General features: G+C 39.0%; 1 protein-coding gene across 2 annotated transcripts; it reads left to right on the forward strand.

Moving 5' to 3' along the window:
• The first annotated feature begins 4520 nt into the window (after window positions 1-4520).
• On the forward strand, window positions 4521-17559 carry mtmr9 (myotubularin related protein 9). Of its 2 annotated transcripts, none has more exons than XM_082505124.1 (11): window positions 4521-4606; window positions 5245-5429; window positions 7246-7354; window positions 7508-7633; window positions 7732-7905; window positions 9354-9571; window positions 10465-10626; window positions 10722-10863; window positions 10970-11190; window positions 11436-11587; window positions 15620-17559. In XM_082505124.1, the coding sequence occupies exons 2-11, from the start codon at window positions 5248-5250 to the stop codon at window positions 15781-15783; spliced, it is 1650 nt and encodes a 549-aa protein (XP_082361250.1). In that variant the 5' UTR covers window positions 4521-4606; window positions 5245-5247; the 3' UTR covers window positions 15784-17559. The 2 variants fall into 2 exon arrangements, with proteins under 2 accessions (XP_082361250.1, XP_082361249.1); XM_082505123.1 differs by lacking the exon at window positions 4521-4606 and adding an exon at window positions 4763-4853.
• Window positions 17560-20573: the final 3014 nt, after the last annotated feature.

The following is a 20573-nucleotide window of genomic DNA, read 5'->3' on the forward strand; positions in this document are numbered from 1 at the left end:
TAGCATTTCTACAAAACTGTGAGTTAACTGCTTTCAAAAAGCTCTGTTTTGTATTGTGCTACTTATGCTGATTTTCCTATATCTTGCCTCTGGCATGTTCCTTCATACAATATTAAATAAAAACACTAAAACTAATGAAAAACTAAACGGAAATGCAAAAAAAAAAAAAATACAAAAAAAGCCCTAACTAAATAAAACTAAATCAAACAGTCAAAATGAAATTAAAATGAAAACTAATTGGAGGACACAAAACTATAACATGTCTGGTACTCAACTAACAAAAGCATCCCTAAATATTTACACTCACTGGCCACTTCATTAGGTACATCAAGTCATCATCTTATTATTATTAGTAGTATCGAATCAGCCAATTACATGGCAGCAACTCCTTTACATTTAGGGGTCAGGCCTAACTAGTTGATGTTCAAGCTGAGCATCAGAATGTGAAAGAATGGCGGTTTAAGTGATTTTGAGCATTGGATGGTTGTTGGTGCCAGACGAGCTGGTCTGAATATTTCAGAAACTGATGATCTGCTGGGATTTTCCCCACACAACCATCTCAAGGGTTTACAGAGAATGGGCTGAAAAAGAGAAAATATGAAGTGAGCAGCTGTTCTCCGGGTGAAAATACTTTGCTGAAGCAGGGGTCAGAGGAGAAGGTCAGACTGCTTCAGCAACAGGCAACAGCAACTAAAATAAGCACTTGTTACAACCAAGGAAGGCATAAGAGCATCTCTGAATGCACAGCACATCAAATCTTAAGCCACACCAGACCACACCAAGTGACACTACTTCAGTAAGCTCAGGAACCAGAGCTCAATCCAATAGTGCATCTTTGGGATTTAAATCAAGGATATGCAGCCAACTGCAGCAACTTTGTGATCCTCATGTCAAACAAAATCTCTGAGGAGTGTTTCTAACCAGGGTCCACCAGTTATTTGGCTAAGAGAAGCAGGTATAACTTCGTTAGTACCTCAGGTCTCTAAACAGTGCCTTGTGATCAGCACTCTGGATGCACACTCAGGTCTAATGGCCTGGGGTAGGCAGTGAAAAAAAGGCCTCAGAGCAATAACAATTAAAAAACAAAACTGTTTTCTTGTAATAACAATAATTTTACACACAAAAAAGCAAAACACAAACCTACAGTAGTGGTTTGGATCAGAGATGAGTTACCTTTAACCCTGTGAGGTCAGTGATGACCCCAAACCTGGTCCTAAATCCCAACATTTTGAGAGATAAACAAATAAATACTTATTTGTTAGAAAAAGCAATGTAAATAGCTGTTACGTGCATCAATTCAAATATTTTTATTTCTAATTTGCAAGAACATTTTCTTTTAATTGGTGGGAGAACATTTTAAACATACAAAAATCGACACATCCAGAAAGCATGGGATCAGATGGACTCAGAGGGCTGAAAGAATACAAAGCAGGAACAATAAGGCTTTTTTGAGGAGTAGGTCTGGGGTGACGATTTTCTAAGGGTGGCATACGCAAAATTATTCAGGCAGTATGTGTGTGATCCCCACCCAAGTACAAGGAATCCGCGAAGCAGTGTGGCTTTACTTCAAATGTAAATGTGGCATCCTGTGAATAATATGTTCAGGTTGAACAAATCAATGATGCACTGTAGGCAAGGCTGTGTTATGATTTCAGAGGTTAAATCAATACAAGTGGCAATGAGAAGCTAATAACAAGACTGTGGGATTCTCCTCTACTTTGGATGAGTATTAGTGATGCTGTAAATAACATCTATCTGGCTTATGTTAAATTTTACCATGGGTCACTTCTACTGATGTGAATAATTATCCCCAGAATATCAATGTATGAATCTAAGAAGGCAGCTCATGCTTTGTTTTTGTTTGTGTGTGTATGTAAATGTATATAAACCATGAGAGAATGAGAGAAAAAGAAGTTCTAATCAATTGCAAAAAAGAAACACTGAGCTCTATCACTATTCATTGAAGGAGCTTAATCAACTTGATCAGAGGCAATAAGCCTACTGATGGAGCACAGAAGTGCAAATCCAGACATTTGTCACAGTGAAAAATCACAACAGATTCTGGTGTTAGACTCCGCAACTACATCGAAGTCATTATCTGCCTTGACAGACAGCTCTGATTCACTGGACATGCCCAAAATAACATCACACAAACAAGAACCATTCAGAACAGAAGGTTAAAGTGAAGGAATGAATCATGGATGAGATTGTCTTCATCAGAAGATGAATGAAGAGCCCGGGTGAGTAATTGGTGTTGGTGTGGGTACTAATTATCCAGCCCCTAAAATTTGCCAGACGATGTTCCAGCATGTTCGGAACTCCTCAATAAATGTCAAAAAATTGCTCTGTGGGAAGTGTGGGAGTGAGCATTCAGTTCCCTCGCGACAAATTTGGACACTTAACAGATCACAGTTTGACGTTAACTGGGAGCCTGTCAGTGCACCTTTAATGGGAAATGTGGGTACGTCTTTGGCAAGAGTTACATGCAGTGATTTCCCACGTTCCACGGAGTTACAGTCATTATGCTTCACCCACTTTTATATTTATAACTTCTTCTTTTTTGTAGGTTGTGGATCTTTTATAACAGATGCTAAACTAAATCAGCTTCACATTTCTCAGAGCATCCTCTTAAAAAAAAGATAGAGGTTAAGTTAGTCTGTTGTATTCTGTGAAGTGCATGTTTGGTTTGAAAGTTATTTTTTATCAGTTCATCTCGTGACAGCAAAGCATCTTCTCCCCAGAAGAAGAGCAGTTATTTGGTTTGTAATGCAATGCTGGGTTTCACATTCAATTTAGCCCTGGCGTCTATACAGCGCTCCCTATGATGTGGGCTGGGAAGGCCCAGAGCAAACCATCTATTGTGAAGCTTGGACAGGCTGCAAGTGAAGCAAATACCGTGCTGATTTGCAATACATCACAGACACACACACACACCCACACAATGCTCAGAATGTCTAAAACAAAATGGTCCACAGTAGCCTCTGCCAAGCTATCTGCTATTCTTCTTCTCTTTCTAAAAGCGTTCACCTCTTTAGGGAGTCTGCCGTTCAGACTCCTTGTGTGTTCCTTCATATGCTTTAAGATCTCAGCAGGCAGTTGTCCTCGCTATTCAGCGAGCTAAGACAAAAACCTCAGGCAACGTTTCTTCTGCTGCACGCCCTTTCTTTAGAATAAACTCCCCAGCCGCCTTCAGCTAATGCAGCGCACACATGATCTTTAAAGCCCGAGTCAAAATGTCATTATCTCTAATGAGTATGAGTGTGTGCAGCTTTTTAATCTCCTGATTATTTAATCAGCATCCATAAAGCAGAAAAGTGCAGTTTAGTTTGAGCTCATGCTTAGCCTTGTCAGTAGGTCCCCTCCTCCTCTGTCATTTGTGTTTAAGGGTACTGAAGTCTCCTGTGTCAGTTCTGCCCCTGCCAGCTGCCTACTGGCTCCTCCTTCTCTACCCCCCCCCCCCCCCCCCTCTCTCTCTCTCTCTCTCCTCTTCTTCCTCCTCCTCCTCCTCCTCCTCCTCAGGCCAGATATGACTTCTCTTTGCTCTCCTTGTTAAACTTTGCTACACCAGCCTGTCAAACTGTACTTGGAACTACACAAAGACCCAACACTAGACTTTTTTTCCTTTGGGGCCTTGAATCATTGGACTTAATATTAACTGTTAAAACTCTGTCTTCAGTTCACTTTAACTCCTATTTTTTCAATTGTATACCGGACTCAGCAGGTCATTGTTGTCCACTTATTTTTTCTTTTTGTTGTTGTCTAAGTTGTCTTGATACATTTACATTGTAGTTTACAGCTTGTGCGTTTCCCTGACTTACTGCAGTCTTACCTTGCATACCTATCTGTGATCAGTGGTATTATCAGGCCTCCACCACCAGGCTGGATCAATAATTTAGTGTAATTCCATTTTTTTTTTTACAGTCTATAGCAACAATTGTCAACAACAGTCACACCAAGTTGCTTCATGTTGTAAGGTAAAGAACCTACAATATTAGAAAGAAACTTCTATTACCAGATGAGCTCCTATAAGGAAGCAGTTGGAAACTGAGGGAATGACAATCTCTCTGTTAACAGGAGAAATCTCCAATGGAAACAGACTCAATTAGACAGGAGAGAGAGAGCCAGAGTTTAATAATTGCCAATAATTAAATTGAGTAGTGTGTGTAAACCCGCAGGAAGTGAAAAGAGGTACGTGATTCAGTGCATCATGGGAAGCTTCCCAGCAGTCTAAGCCTATTACAGCATTACAAAGAGATGGCTCAGGGTCACCTGATCCAGCACTAACTCTAAGTTTTATCGAAAAGGAAAGTTTTAAGCTTAATCTTAAATAACATGTCTAAATGTATAACATGACTCACAGCACATTATTTCACCGGTACATTATGTACCCGGTGAAATCAGGGCAATACTGTTTAGACTTCTGAAAGCCAGAAATCTCTCAAACGTACTCCAATGTCACCACCTAGTGACCTTTTTTGATATTCTCGGTAGACCCCAAACACACAGACACTAAAATGAAACAGCCTTTCACGGATTTTCAGAAGCCTTGTGGATGAACCACTGATCTGACGCTGCCTCCAAACTCTAACTCATTCACTATGTTGCTGTATGTATGTTTAAACATACTTATATATAATATATGGACATTATAAGTTCTTCGGGGGCTTTACAGATTTAAAGTATAACGCTAATGTTAAAAAAAAGGAGAGCACAGAGTCACTTCCCGTTTTAGATGAAAATTGCGGAATTTGGGATGCAAAACTGAGCCGAGAAAAGTCGGTTGTTTCTAGTCGGCGTGTTTTTCTTAACGTACCAGCATCGACCTGCGACCAAATAAAAGAAAACAGTGTCAGGTAGTTGTACGATAAATCTTTTTAGTATTGATGAAAAACGCTCCTTGTTGTTTTTAATATTTATATTACACGTGATGTTTGTGCTTTGGCTTGAGTTTCGAAATGTCGGCCGTTTTTTATGGCAAATTGTCCTCCTTTCTGTCACGATTAGCCTGCTAGCTGACGTTAGCGGTTTAATTTCCGGAATAGAATAACTTTATCAAGATGACCGATTTTTGCAGTACTTTTTCATCTTTACTGTTAACCGACATGGACGTACACAATATATGTCTCATATATGTCGACAGAGGTTGCGCTGGCCTGTCTTTACAATAATAGTAGCATGACCTAACCAATAGCGTTGTATTTATGCTTTAAAATCACCGCGGCTGTTTTCGTTCTGTCTGGTCAGATTATGGAGTTTGCAGAGCTGATAAAGACACCCAGGGTGGACGGGGTTGTCCTACACAGGCCTTTCATGCCTACTGTGGAGGGGACTCTGTGTTTGACTGGTCATCACCTGATTCTCTCCTCCAGACAGGACAATACGGAGGAGCTGTGGCTGCTTCATTCAAACATTGACTCGATAGAGAAGAGGTGACAGCGTTGTGTTATTGTTTTTCTAAATGACTGTTATGTAATCTCTTTGTGAAAATGGTACATCACCTACCCTAAATAGATGCAGGTCAGTAGGGCATGCATTTGTTAAAATCCGTTTGAGTTCCGCCTGTTTTTTAGTGCATGCTGCAGATCCGATTATTATTTATTAATAGTGTCCATATGCATAACTTGCTTATAGTTAAACTGGTTAGAGAAACTAACATTAACTGGTTAAAGACACGGGGCTTGTAGTGGCAAAGAATTTGTTTTTCTTCACTGCCATTTCTGGTAATTGTACCGTTTTTAAACATTTTATGTTGGACACAAAATCAGGTTGGACACACAAGCCTCAGGAGGTTTGCCTAGTACTTAACTGTCAGTTTCTATTACAGTATTGGCCTAATAACCTGCAGACTACCTTAAGGTTTAATTTTAGGTTTTGGTATGGGCTTTCTAAATGGAGGATAACTTGGAACAGTGGTAAACCTTCCCAAGAGTGCCTAGCCGACCAACACTGACACATCCAGGAGGTCTGAATAGACACAAGATCAACCTTTAAAGAACTGAAGGCCTCAGTTAAAGCCAGTGTTCATGATTTAACAATAAGAAAGATGCTGTGCAAAAATGGCATCCATGGGAGAGTTCCAAGGTGAAAAATCACTGCTGACCAAAAAGAACGCAAAGGGCTTGTCTCACATTTTATAAAAGATATCTTGATGATCCCCAAGACTTTTGGAAAAATACTCAATGGACTAACGAGACAGAAGTTGAACCTTTTGGTAACATGGCATTTTATTTAAAAAACAAAGTCATACCAACAGTCAAACACGGTGGTGTTAGTGTGATGGTCTGAGCTGCATTGCTGCTTCGGAATCTGGATGGCTTGCTGTAGGGATAGGATAAGTATAAGCCATAAGGCTTCAGCCTATTCCTTTTTCGGTTACTGTTTGAGTACTTTTATGTAAAATTATAATCTGTTGTTGACTGAAATAAAAATTTCAATTTCAATTTTCAAATTTATTTAATAAATTCCCCACTACCCAAAAATCCTGAAGGAAAATGTTCAATCATCAGTTCATGCCCTGAAACTCAAGCACACTTTGGTTATGCACCAGGACATTGGTCTGAAACACACAAGTGTTCTGAAAGACTCATTGCCAGTTATCACAAACACTTGATTGCAGTTCTTGCTGCCAAGGGTGGCAAAACGTTATTAGGTTTTTTTAGATGGTGCCAGGTAGGTTTGGATATCCATTTCCTTTAATAAATTACATCATTTTAAAATGGCATTTTGCATTTACTCAGGTTGTCTTTGTCTAATATTAAAAAATATTTGATCTGAAACATTAAAGTGACAAATATGCAGAAAAACCAAACAAAAAAACGAAGCAGGCAAATACATTTTCACAGCACTGTATTGTCTCTTTCATTGTAAAGCAAATGACTCATAAATCCTCCTGCCTTTCTGACTGAACTTCATGCAGATGCCTTCACATTAATCCATTAAGAATGGATTTATGCAGCTCATTGTACTTGGATACTGGCCAATCCACTCTTTCATCTGTAGCTGGGGCACGTTGCTGCTTAGAGCTTACGTACTGAGCACTGAGTACTGATACTGCCTTTAATAACAATCACTGAATCTACAGTCAAACTAAAAGTCGTTTCAACGATTCTTCCAGAAACCCAACATGACGATAACATAGAAATTACACACAGAAAGCCGAGCTGTAGGGCTCAGAGTAGTTCACTGATACTCTGTGTTTGTTCATGACATTCATCCTCTTTATTGTGCTCACCTTTTAAATTTTAGATTTGTGGGGTCTTTGGGGCACATCACTGTCAAATGCAAAGACTTGAGAGTGATTCAGCTTGAGATCACTGGTATGGAGGAGTGTCTCAACATTGCCAGCTCTATCGAGGTAAGAACAAAGGCTCCCCGTCGGAAAGAGAGTGATTATTTTTAGCTACGCTATATTTTTCTCTCAGGCTCTCTTTGTTTTTGTCATGTCAAGTTAAATTCTGCATGTGATTAATATTGTGAATAACAAGTCAATGTTTTCATTCCTCTCAAGGCTCTGTCCACTCTTGATTTAGTCTCCCTGATGTACCCTTTCTTCTACCGGCCAATGTTTGAAGTCATAGAGGATGGATGGAATTCATTTCTTCCCCAGAATGCCTTTAAAGATTTGGAGTCCATGGTACGTTTAGGTGACATTACAGAGTAATTCAATTTGAATCAGGGTTATTGGACCTTTTTTTGTTTTGTTTTCTCCATCCCCTCTACCGCACTTTGCAGACAGATGAGTGGAGGCTGAGTGAGGTCAACAAAGACTTCAGCTTGTGTCCGTCATACCCCCCACTAGTGGCAGTACCCAAAGATTTTGATGATGAAACGCTGAAGAAAGTAGCTACTTTCCGTCACGGTGGCCGTTTTCCAGTACTTAGCTACTACCACAAGAAGAACGGCATGGTAAGCGCAAGGAAAAATAATTACTCTGCCTTTGACCGTCTCTTTTGCTTCTCATCGTTTGTGTTTTTGAACATTATAGCTAGGGATGGACTGATCCAATATACAATACCGGTATTGGTCCAATCCTGACCTAAATTACTGGATCGGATATCAGGGAGAAATAAAAAATGTAACCCGATCCATTAAATATAACAAAAGCACCTCACGAAACTTGCAAAATGGCTTAACCCAGGTAGTGACTTTAGCACGTGGGAGCAGTATGCGTCACGTGATAGTGCGGCTGTTGCGTGGGAGACCTGTCGGTGGTCTGGAGTTGTTTGTCACTGAAAGCATCTGGAGCCTCGCTACGTGCTGCCAAACCGGTATTTCACCTCTGAGCAAGCTGTCCCAGAGAAGTAAAGCAATTGTGTAAGTTCATCTCTGAATGTTTGTAAAGCATTTTTATGTTAAGCTTAACAACCGATATATGGAGCTTTACTTTGGGAAAAAAAAAACCTGTGTTGCAGGCAAAACAGTTCCATGGTTCCCAAAAAACTATGAAAAAACATTTTTTTTCATACTTATGTTTTGTATAGAAATGACACAAAAATCAATCTCAGGTTAAATGTGATTGAAACAGCTTACACTGACATCCATCTTGATAAAACATGAGTGTCATGAAGGCGTGTTTGCATTCATTTGCACTGCTTTCCACTCTGGATGTCTATTTATGCTAAGCTTTAAGTATAAAAGGGTCCATTCTACAACCCGTTTTTTTTTTGTTGTTGTTGAATATAAACATTATTTTGTGCTGATATTGCACTTCCTTTTTTCAGAACCAAAGAGTTTTTGAAATTTGCATAAAACTGCATTTTAAATTACTTTAAATACTTAGATTTACAGATCTGCTGAAGGTTTAAATAAAAAGATAAGTATTGCTGAAATGCAAAATATTTTGGAAGCGGGATATTTTTTGCAAGTGTAATAGAATAGCTTTAGTGTTTTGTCTTTTTAAATTTGAGTATGAACTGTTGGGAATAAATAATTTTTCACTGCCTCAATAATGCTATGCTTTTTTATTATTAAGTGTTATAAAGTTATATAGTGTAGTATTAAGTGGACACAGCCCTGAAAATAAAAGCATTAGACCATGTGTCCTTGGGGAGTAGAAAGCTGCAGACTCTCGCTCATGCTGGGAAAATGCAGATAAGAGGGGACCATCTCTAGTGGAAAGTTACTGAGACACTGTTGTTTAGACTAGAATGAAGGAGCTTCTGTAATAAAACTGCTAGACATATACAAAATGCAGCAAGATATTTAAAAAAAACAAACAGTTTTTATTGATCATAAAATAGAGTATATTGGATTCATATCAGTATCGACAGATATCCAAATTCATGATATCGTATCGGACATAAAAAAGTAGCCATCTCTAATTATAGGGGCTGACAAATCACTTCCACTTCCAGGTGATGATGCGAGCAGGACAGCCACTGACGGGCACCAATGGGCGACGGTGTAAGGAGGACGAGAAGCTGATCAACGCCACTCTGCGGCCAGGAAAGCGTGGTTACATCATTGATACACGTGCTATCAATGTTGCTCAGCAGGCCAAAGCCCGAGGTGGAGGGTTTGAGTTGGAGGCCAACTACCCACAATGGAGGAGGATCCACAAGGCCATTGAAAGGTGATTGGACACTTAGATATTAAGAAGACAGTAACACTTTATAATACGACCTGTTTAGAGTCTGTTGCATTGCAATTCCCTCGTGATTAAATGGAATTTCAATCTATTTTATTAGAAATTAAAATGTCATTATAATTGCCTATAAATGCTTAAAGGTGGGTTCGCTAGAATACGGGGTAACAACTCACCTTTATACAGGAAACAAAGGAATAATTATACTGTAAGTACATTTAAGTAGTGCCTGAATTCTGGCAGTTTTGCAAGAAAGCAGCTTGGGTTGGATTATGGAGTTGCTTAACCTTGCCTAACTAACTGCCTAACAGGAACAGAGACACTCTTTTTACTGTACACTCCTTTTGAAAGTTTTGCTTGAAAAGTGAGTGTGAAAGAAAAAAATACTTGGCTTCATCATTATACAGTTAGATAGACAAGCAGATTTTGAAGGTATTTGTTTTTTCTTGTAAGCTGATAAGGGAGATCACGTCTTAAGGACATTTGAATAATAGAACGTCCATCATGCACATCAACATAAAGAATATTAAAAAAAACAAAGATGTAAAAAGCATGATTAACCCACTCCATAATATGGCACTGAAAAGTGCAACTTGTGTTTTTCTGCAAAATTACCAAGAAATTGCACAGCTTAAATTTACTTGTGTTTAAATTCCCTGTAAAAAGATGACTCGTTACCCCTACTTTTAATTATTTTCAGGTAAATATAATGACAATGTATTTTCAAATAAAATACATTAACTTTTAATTTAATGAAAAGGGAATCACACCCTTAGTTGTGGGCTGTATTGTAAAGTATTACTGAGAAGACTAGATAAAGTGGAAACTGATTGAAATGCATCTCATACTTTAAATGATCTAAATAAATCTGTTTTTTGCAGGTATAATGTCCTTCAGGAGAGCCTGATTAAGTTGGTGGAGGCATGTAACGACCAGTCCCACAGCATGGACCGCTGGTTAAGCAAGTTGGAGGCTTCCAACTGGCAAACTAATGTCAAAGAGATCCTCACCACGGCCTGCTTGGCTGCCCAGTGTATTGACAGGTCTGTTTTTCATTTGGTTGTCCTCATGTCCCAGTAAACATAAACTCGAAAAGCAGCGAGCAGTGACAGACTGTGGGCTTGTGTGTTTATCTCAGGGAGGGAGCGTCAGTGCTTGTTCACGGTACAGAAGGGACAGACTCCACCCTGCAGGTCACCTCCTTGGCTCAGATCATCCTGGATCCCGGGTGCAGGACCGTTAAAGGCTTTCAAAGCCTGGTAGAGCGGGAGTGGCTCCAGGTGAGCTTAGATGCACTGTTTAGAGCCAAATGTTGTCTTTTCTTTCACCTTCTCCTCCACAGTGTGAGTGTTTCCACTCATTTCACCTCTTTGACTGCTTACACAGGCTGGTCACCCTTTCCAGCAGCGCTGTGCCCAGTCTGCCTTCTCCAACAGCAAACCTCGCCATGAGGCCCCTGTCTTTCTTCTCTTCCTGGACTGTGTGTGGCAGATCCTTCGCCAATTTCCCTGCTCCTTTGAATTCAACGAGAGTTTCTTGGTACTGCTTTTCGAACACGCCTACGCATCTCAGTTTGGGACATTCTTGGGCAACAGTGCAGCTGAGAGGTAAGATAGGAGTTGGCTGATGTAAGACCTTCAGTTTATGTCAGGGCTATGCTTTCAGCTGTGTGATGTGGGTGTCACCCTACGTAGTTTAAGAATACATCATTTGTTATTATTTGTTGTGTTGCTGATAGTTAGGTCATGCAAAAATCACGATGCTCTCCCTGCAGCTGTGAACCACCTCTGATAAAACAGCCGTGAACCAGTTTTCCTGTTGGTCAGTCTGACACATTTCTGTCTTTTCACAGAGCCAGACTGTGCTTGCCTGAAAAGACTGTGTCCCTTTGGTCATGGGTGAATCGGCCGCAGGAGCTGGAGCGTCTGACCAACCCACTTTACGAGCCCAACAGTCTTGTGATCTGGCCATCTGTGGCCCCTCAGAGTCTGCTGCTGTGGGAAGGTAAGAAACAAATATATTCGTAGGTATCTCTTAAGAAGAGGGAGAGGAGGTAGAAGGGAGGTCTGGGTGTCTGTACAAAAGACATCTGCCTCTGTGATCCATAATAGATGGATAGATAGAAAAATCAGCAAATTTCATTTTCAGACCTTGTTTCCTTTTTTATAAAAGAAAGTTTCCTAAAGTGAAAAAAAAGGAAACGTGCTGGATAATTTTAAGTTTTAAAATAATAAAGTACACATAAAGTTTTGTTTGCAGGTTTTAAGGGAACATTTATAGCTGGGAGTATTTTTTTTTTAATTTAATCTTTATTTAAGTTTCAGCTGTATTTATGTATTTTTTATACATACATTAAATCCAACTGTTACACTGAGTGTCTCATTTACAACACGAAAGCAATTAAATGGCAAATGTTAATATTCTTCATTGAAAGCAGTCCAGTGAGACCACATGCTGTACATATTTTGCAGTTTTGACTCATGCTTTAAGTTTATTCTCAGTCTGAAGATGGAGTAGGTTAATATCTAAAAACCCACCATGAGGATCAGGTGATAAAACTGCTGTTGTAGCCGCAGGTACACGATTAGAAATTGGGCGTACTCACAATTACAAATACACATTTGCTCACTCATACGTTCTGAAATCTCACCAGTAGGGGGCAGCATTGATTTGAGCATTTGAACCCTGAATGACCCTGACAGCCACTGGGACCCGAGGACCAGCTATTTGTGCTTTCCAAGGTTACAAGCATGAAGACAAGTATACATACATTATACAGGATTTTTAAAAAATATTATCAGCAAATAATTTTAGATAAATAAACAAAATGTTGCACGTCAATTTATTCCTTTTACAGTCACCTTTGATCTTTAGTAAAGATAAGCATTCAGTCCCATGATTATCCAATAGTGAACAAACTGTTGGTTGCAGCTTTGTCATGTTGTGTACAGCTACATGACAGGTGAGGTATGTGATCAGTGCTGTCTGACCTGCCACCTGAAACTCAGCTAGATGACTCAGCTGAATTTCATGTAACTTGGTGGAGAGGTGGTACTTGTGCAGAAGTTTCCGGTATAGCTAGCATTATGAATCATTTTACAAGAAGAGGTAGAACACACTTTGGCATTTGGGAAATTGTTCAAAATGCTCCTGAGGTGTGTCCGTGACATGTTCAGCCTGCCTGTGTGTCTTTTTACAAACAGTTTCCTCACTGAGAGGCAGTGTGATGATATTATGGTAAAGCATGAGTAGCAAAATGGTGCTAAATAAAGAAGCACTGATACAGGCATACAACCACAAAATCTGTTGTGGGTAATTTAAAGTGCTGTTTTTTCACAAGTGCCTTTTGGCATTAAACACAAACATCATGTATCAGTGGAAGTTATATCAGAATATCAGTGTATATAAATGTGATCCTAAATCTTTTTAAATCAAAATTATTTGATCATTTTACATGATCGTTTTTATTTAAATTGCCAGATAAAACCAGCTTTACCAATGTTAGCATTATATCATCATTGTTTTTGGTTTAAAATTATTACTTTTTTCACATTTTTCACACTTTTTAAACCACTGACAATTCAATTCAATTTTATTGAAATGACAGTGTACTAATTTGATTTTAACAAATTCAGAATGAATATGTAAGTCTGAATTTGTCTAAATTGTGAATTTGAGTGACTGCAGTGAAACTCTTAATTGATGAGGGTTTTTTTCCCCCCACAACTTTAATAATGGTGGTTATTCTTATTCTTAACTATGGTTGTCTTAATGTCAGTGGGTTCAGCATAGTGCAACAAGTACAACAAAGCCCTGGGGAGATCTGTGTTAGACCACTCATAAAGAAAAGTTGGGGGAGGGGGAATCCAGACCAACTAGAGGTCATTAGGTTCATGCATTTCGTGCATGGGGCCTCTCTTACTGCCTAAAGCCGTTCACGCTATATGAAGTGGAATGCATAAGAACTGAGTGGAGCACGTGATATGCAGCTCTTTCATAGAAAGTGACGCACACTCCTCAGCCCACCTTAAAAGACCCAATGGAAGTCCTGAACTCTAGCTGCTGATGTGGACACTAAAAGAAACTGATGGCGTGTGTAAAATCTTTACATCCCAAAAGTTCTGTGTAATTCTTAGCGAAATAATATTGAATAAAAATAATGGTTTAATTGAAAAAACAAAAAATGCACTAAAATAATGTTGTTGTTTTTAATTGGACTGCAGTTTGATCACTTTAAAGGTGTTGAGTAAAAATGTGGAGGTTTTAGTCATTTTATTTGTGTCGCACATTTAAGAACAGCCGACTTTAAACTGTTGAAATTAAATTTTAAAAAAATAGCTAAAAGACATGTAAGAGTTAAAACACTGATAAACATGACTTTTAAACATTTTAAAATCCAGTTAGAAAAAGACTTTACAAATACAAAGGAAAGAAATGGAAAGCAGTCAACACTATTCACAAAAGACACAAATGTTATAAATTCAATATAATTCCAAAAAGTTAATGAGCAAAAGGATTTCAGGATTATTTCTGAATTACACGGCTATAACTGTGTAATAAAATCCAGGACTGGTGAAATGTCAATTATCCATCTTGGGCTTTTCTGTGTGGAGTTTGCATGTTCTTGGTTCTTGGTTGGGCGATAAAGCCTCAAAACTATGTAATGGTATTTCAAGGAAATTTATGATAATAATTTCTGATAATATAGAGGGAAAAAAATTGTGCATAGGGTTTTTCACGGTGATTGCAACTTGTGGGTAGAAGGATTTATTTATCAGCACAAACTAAACGAAGGGCTTTTCCGTCCTTCTTTTCTGACAGTCACTGATGACACAGCTAAGTGTCTTAAAACATCATCAGTAAAGCTTATTTAAAAGAAGAGTAAAAAATGACAGGGTTTTTTTTGTTTTTTTTCCCCAAAACATGAAATTTACAATATGATGCCAACGACCTAAGATGCAAAGAAATACTGGAAATATTGCTCACAGTGAGCAATATAGAGACAAAGTAAAAGCAGTAAGGCTGAGATGGGTTGGACATGTGCAGAGAAGGGATAGTGGGTATATTGGACAAAGGATGTTGATAATAGAGTTACCATGCAGGAAGGAAAGAGGAAGACCACGAAGAAGATTCATAGATGCAGTGAAGGAGGATCCACTGTGGTGAGCCCCTAAAGGGATCAGGCAAAAGACAAGATTTTTATTTTTCATTAAAGGTGAGGAAATTGGGTAAAAGCAAGGCTTTAATGTCAGCTAAACAACAAGAAATTCACTGAGGGATCAGAGGCAAGTGTGTCTAAATAGCAGTAAATAAAATATATCAATGGGCATTTGGAGTACAGGTCCAAGTTGGCTGCAGTTAATTAATTGTTCCAAATATTGCGTAAACATAGGGATGCATATGCACATCCTTCCGCAGCCACCATACATTTCACAAGTATTTTGTTATCAATGACCCAAACTTAAAAAGAACTAAAATAACTGAGATCTTATTGAGTAGTGCTATCTACAGACGTGTTACTGGGTTCAGAAACCTCAGTTTGTTGACACACTGGCTTTCCTTATGACTGACAAGTAAAGCGATGGTTCATTCCAGTCATACAGCTCCTCTGTGTTTACACCTGTTTCTCTGCCAACAGCCTCCAACCACCATTAAGATCCAGTGGTTTGTTTTTTTTGCGCTCAGCACAAACTGTGTGAACAGTTTTTCGAGACTGCTTTAAGTTTTAGACATGTCAGAATCTTGTATTTGTACTCCAACTCAAAGCTCCACAAAGAACCACATCCAGCACGATAATACACTTTATCTGTTAGCTGTTTGTTTTCTTTATCACAATTATGTGTGTATGTGTATGTGTAAGTATGTGTTCTCATAAGAAAGGTGCATGCTTTCCCGTTAGTGTACAGTGACTGCACACGCAACGCTTACATAACCTCTATCAAGGTTGTGAGACTGCAGTGTTTAGAAGAAACCAGAACTGGAAGAAACCAGTTTGTGAATTGTTGTTTTCTGATTGGTCCTGCTCTTCTGTGACAGGAGTGTTCCTTCGTTGGAACCGCTCCTCCAAGTGTCTGGATGAGGCCTATGAGGAAATGGTTCATATAATAGAGTACAACAAGGAGCTTCAGACCAAAGTAAACAGCCTGCGCAGGCAGCTGGCCCAGCTTGAAACTGAAGATCCTCTGCTGCATACGCCATAAAGAGAGAGAGACCTCTAAAAGTAATTGAGATGGTACATTCAAAAATCACAGACATCCCAGCTTTAGCTTCCCCTTTTTAAAACATAATGTAAGAAAACAACATTATTGTCAAGTTATTGTGAACGCGACTAAATGAACTTCAGTTTTGATGCTTTAATGAAAAACATTTTTATCATGGTGACTCATTGCAAACTACACTCGAGTAAGAGGAAAAAATTCAGAACAAAAGCGCCGTCCTTATTAGCCATTTCTCAGAGTGCAGATAAAAGCTAAACCTCCCTTATCACACTGTGGTCTAATATCAGTGTACAGCCAGACCTGCACATGCCTACTGCTCATTTCTATAGATTGTGCTGTGACTGGGCGGCTGATTTCACTGTTGCCAAACCTCTTCAAACACCCACACTCATACTTGCTGGCTTCCATTTCTATATACGTGATGTGTAAAAATGACATTGTGGACCCTTTTGTGCTTCTCAGCACTGATCTTGTGTAGTAGAGGATTAAAGGGGCATTTTAAGGACAGCTGGAGAAAAAAAGTGTCTCAGTTGCTACAGGGTTCACATATTTCGTAAAAGTTCTGCTGAATGTGTACACCATTAGACCGCTGCAGAGTAACTATGGCAACATATAGGGTGCTGTAAGGGAGCATGTGCTTTTGCTGCACATTGAGATGACATACTAGGCGTAGGTAGGGTCAGGCCAGTGAGGAGGGAGGTTTGTATAATATGTAAAATATCAGATCAATGCTTGACATTCCAGTATCACAGCCAGAATTTGCACAAACGATTTGATGTAACCACGTATAACAATAATCTAACGACTAGATCGGTTGCTGAGCATCTCTGACTTCTTGAGTTTAACATTCAGAACTGATGCACTTTGTGTCAAAAGCATTTCTTTATCTGTATGTACGTATACGCAAATCAATTTTACTCCCACTTTGAAAACGATCTCTCATCAGTTGTTGCCATAATAGATGACAAATGTCCAAATATCAAACAGGACAATATGTATCCAACTAACCTACACACATGTTACACTCCAAAACTCGTGTCTCTTCTGGAAAATGTGCTTAATTGTCAGCTTCTCACATCCAAGCTCATACTTATCTCACGAACATAGGAATTATCCTAAACTTCAGCGGTCAGTAAAGCTGTCTGTGTCATTATGGCAAGCTGAAACCCGCAGCGCTCTTTGCTTATAGACCTTAGTTCTTTCATCTTTCAGTGCACTCTTTGGTAGTACCATTAGAAAAACATCATCTAGCGTTGTAAATATAAATATATTTTTTTGTTATTATGGTCTGGGATTAAAAATTAAATGCACTGCAGCCATCTTTGGCCAGTTTTGTTTGATTGCCTGTAACAAAGTAAATGATTTATGATTTATCTCGATGTCTGCTCAATACTAATACTAATAATCACACTAAGCTTAACTTACTTCCACTACTTTGAAATGCTTTGACAAAGAGAAAGTTTACGTGTATATTTCATGTGTGCATGGATAGAACATTTCTTATAGTTGTGTGATGCCTAAGTGATTTTCGCTTTGTCAGAAAGTTGACAAAATTCAAAAATGTAATGTCACACAGTAGATAAATAATCGTGTCTGTTGTACTTTGTGCAATGCCTTACTGTAAAATCCAGATTCAAAATTATGTGTACATATTTGTCGCTGCTGATCAGAATGCTTGAAAAATCTAATATTGATTAAAATTTGTTGTTGTGGTTTTTTTTTAAGTTTTCACGCCATTAAAATCTGTATTACAACAAAGGAAGCGTTTCAGTTCTTTAATCACCACACAGTCTGTGCATCATTCAGTTTTCCGTGATTCAGTGTCACCAGTCTCATTAAGCTAGTTTTTAGGGTTTTTTGTTTTTTGTTTTAAGAAAACAAAGTGAAAGCCACCTAGTTGGCTGTAAATTGAGCATTTAGCAATAAAATATACCTATCCTACCCATACCAAGGGCTACCCTAATGTTAGCCCTTGGTATTTGAAGACCTTTTTCAAAGCCTCGGCTTCATCTCCAACTCTGTATTTTCAAACTATATGAGATGACTTGGTGGTGGATCTCACTGCCATGGAAGGTGGAAGACACTGACTTGTCTGAGATGAGTCTGAAAGAAGATGCGACACAAACGGTATACTGAGAACGTTCACCTTCAAAGTAAAAGTTGGACCTTGTGCAACCGACACATATCAAAAGGCTCAACTTTTACTTTGAAGGTCAACGTGCTCTGTTTACAGTTTGTGTTGCACTTCTCACATTTTCCGCTTTTGCAGACAAATCAGCGTCTTCCATGCAAATTCCTACTGACTGCAGCAAGCTGAAAGAACCAAAGCAATCACAGAGGGCTTTTCAGTGCAGCGTCTTATACTTATTTGTGAACAATTTCACGCTACTGACTACCAGCTACCACATGCAGAATACATGTTTTTCTGCAGTGAACGGGGGTTTCCAGGCTGGTCGGTCAGTAGGCCTGCGCGAGTGCAACGTCAGTAATTTCACAGCAACTTCCAGTAACCTCCAGTAACCAATCACAACCAGGTAATGAGTACACATTTAGTGTTGTATAATAAAAACAATAAAATCAGAAGGGAGGTGTTTATTGTTGAATTCAGAGATGAAGAGAATAGTACATTTGTTTTTAAACATACTCTTTTCTTTTTCTTTTTTTTTTTACAGTCTGACTTTCTTTTGCAGGAAAAAACATCGCCCCCTGCTGGCCATTAGAAATATTTCCTTGACTGACACGTTGACTTGGAAGCTGTGTCCATCTTTTATATACAGTCAACAGGCCAACTGTTGACTGTGTCTCAACAGGACAACTTTTTAATGTAAACATGTCTGGGTCATTGTTCCATTATTTTCATGTGGACAAAAATCTGCTTTAAATATATCAGTATTATTTATTTTTTTCCCCCTTCCAAAGGTTCCAAATACCAGAAAGAAGTCCTAGAAAATATCCACATTATGTACCCTGTCCTTGACAGTCTGTCCGAAGATTAGTAAACAGCACCCTGATAAAATGTGTTCGCATTGCTGTGACGACACAATCATCTGATGCGGCGACTGGGGCAAAAAATAGCCAAGGGTCAGCTGCTTCATAGGGAGAGATATCCATGTTGCAGTAAGTGTTTACAGTGCTGCTGGTCAGCCACAACTCTTCTGTCTGTATCATTAAGTCTTTGTGTCTATCAATACCCTAATTTCATGTTTATTACTCACAAGGGAACCCTTAAAATTCTCTTGAAGCAAGGAAGGATTTTGTGCTTTATCAAGTAAGATTTTAGATAGAAACTATAGCTTGGTTTATAAGAGACTTTGATTCCCATTTTTAGTAGTGACACTGAGCTATGTAACCTCACAGCTATCAAGTGTCATGTTTGTCTCACATTTCCTGGAATTGCAGGTTACTTAGAAGATTATCCCAGTTTGCGGTTGAAAGGAAAAATATATTTACGATTTCTTTTTTCTTTCGAGAAAAAATTACATCTTGTTTTTCTTGCCAAAGATCAGGTCAACTTGTTTTCCAGGTAGCTGTTTCTTTCTCAGTCATGACAGGCATGGGGGTGTGCTCGCATGCTCCACTCATATTCCAGTGCAGGCCTTAAGCCCACCCTTTGCTTGCTCCATTCAGCAACGTCATCAGTCGTTCTGACTCGGCTCTATCTCCTGCAAACAAACCTGAAAGTCAAACCAGAAAGTGTGTGCATTCATCATATCGTTCACTGATAAACATCTAGATTCAAATCAATGAGGCTGGAGAGCTTCTATTTTTTTTTTTTTTTTTTAATTTTGCCAGGTCACAAAAACTCCAGTGAAGCCAAGGATTTGGTGTTAAATGGCTTTTAAAGTCCATCCTGTAATCGTCCAATTTCTTTGATTGCAGGGCTGCATCGGGCTCAACACCTTGTTTTGCTTTACGTAGACGTCTGCTACTTCTAAATTGTGCACCATTCATATCCATAAAGACATGAGCGCATTCGAACTGTTTGCTTTCAGTATAGCGAAATGTGTTTTACTACACTGGTACATATTCCCATGTAGCAGCTGTGGTTGATGTGATTGATCTTGCAGAGCTTTTTTGACTTTTGAATGTTTTGGCATAAATCTAATGTGACCTTTTTGTTCTTGTGACTGATGACTTGTTTGCACCTTGTGCTAAACAGTCTGTATTTTCTCTCTGTTTTTCTCAATAGAAACAACTAGGATAACTGCTGAGACAGAGTTTTTTCCCAACTCGGGGATTAATAAAGTATTTCTTATACTTATCTTCACTTATGAAGACGCTTACCTGCTGGAGAGTGCTCTCTTGGATGCACAACTCGGATGTTGTGATGATCTACCCCACTGTTGCCCTTTGTTGAAGTTCAGTCCCTTTTATGTTGCTGAGCTCACAGTTTTTTAGGCACTTTAACTTTCACCTCATTTGACTGCATGTTGCAGATTCACAGCCACAGCTTCCAAAAGGAAATTGAAAATCACATTTTAAACCCACTCCACTCCTCTTTTTACCCACTTAACTGATGAAGAATAGCACCTCACGGCCTTTCACGTCAACTGCCCCCTTTCTTTGGTCGCCTGAAAAGGCGAGGGCCTTATATCCTAAACTTTTCCTGCGATTTAGAGTGGACACTCTTGATCTGAAGCTGGACTTTGAGCCCACGTTCATCATGTGAATGCGACTGTCATGGTAAACGTGTATTTGCAACAGTATTTGCACGTTTGACACGATCACACCATCCCCTGCCAATGTGCAGCCTCGGGTATTTTTAAGTAATG

This window comes from Aulonocara stuartgranti (genome assembly GCF_965226115.1).
Source record: "Aulonocara stuartgranti genome assembly, chromosome: 15".
Classification (NCBI taxonomy): Eukaryota; Metazoa; Chordata; class Actinopteri; order Cichliformes; family Cichlidae; genus Aulonocara; species Aulonocara stuartgranti.

Excerpts from the sequence above, each read along its gene's own strand:
- mtmr9 (XM_082505124.1), top strand. The coding sequence starts at position 5,248 with ATGGAGTTTGCAGAGCTGATAAAGACACCCAGGGTGGACGGGGTTGTC. Across the intron at positions 7,634-7,731 it reads TTAAAGATTTGGAGTCCATG|ACAGATGAGTGGAGGCTGAG; the intron begins GTACGTTTAGGT and ends CGCACTTTGCAG. Across the intron at positions 11,588-15,619 it reads GAGTCTGCTGCTGTGGGAAG|GAGTGTTCCTTCGTTGGAAC; the intron begins GTAAGAAACAAA and ends CTTCTGTGACAG.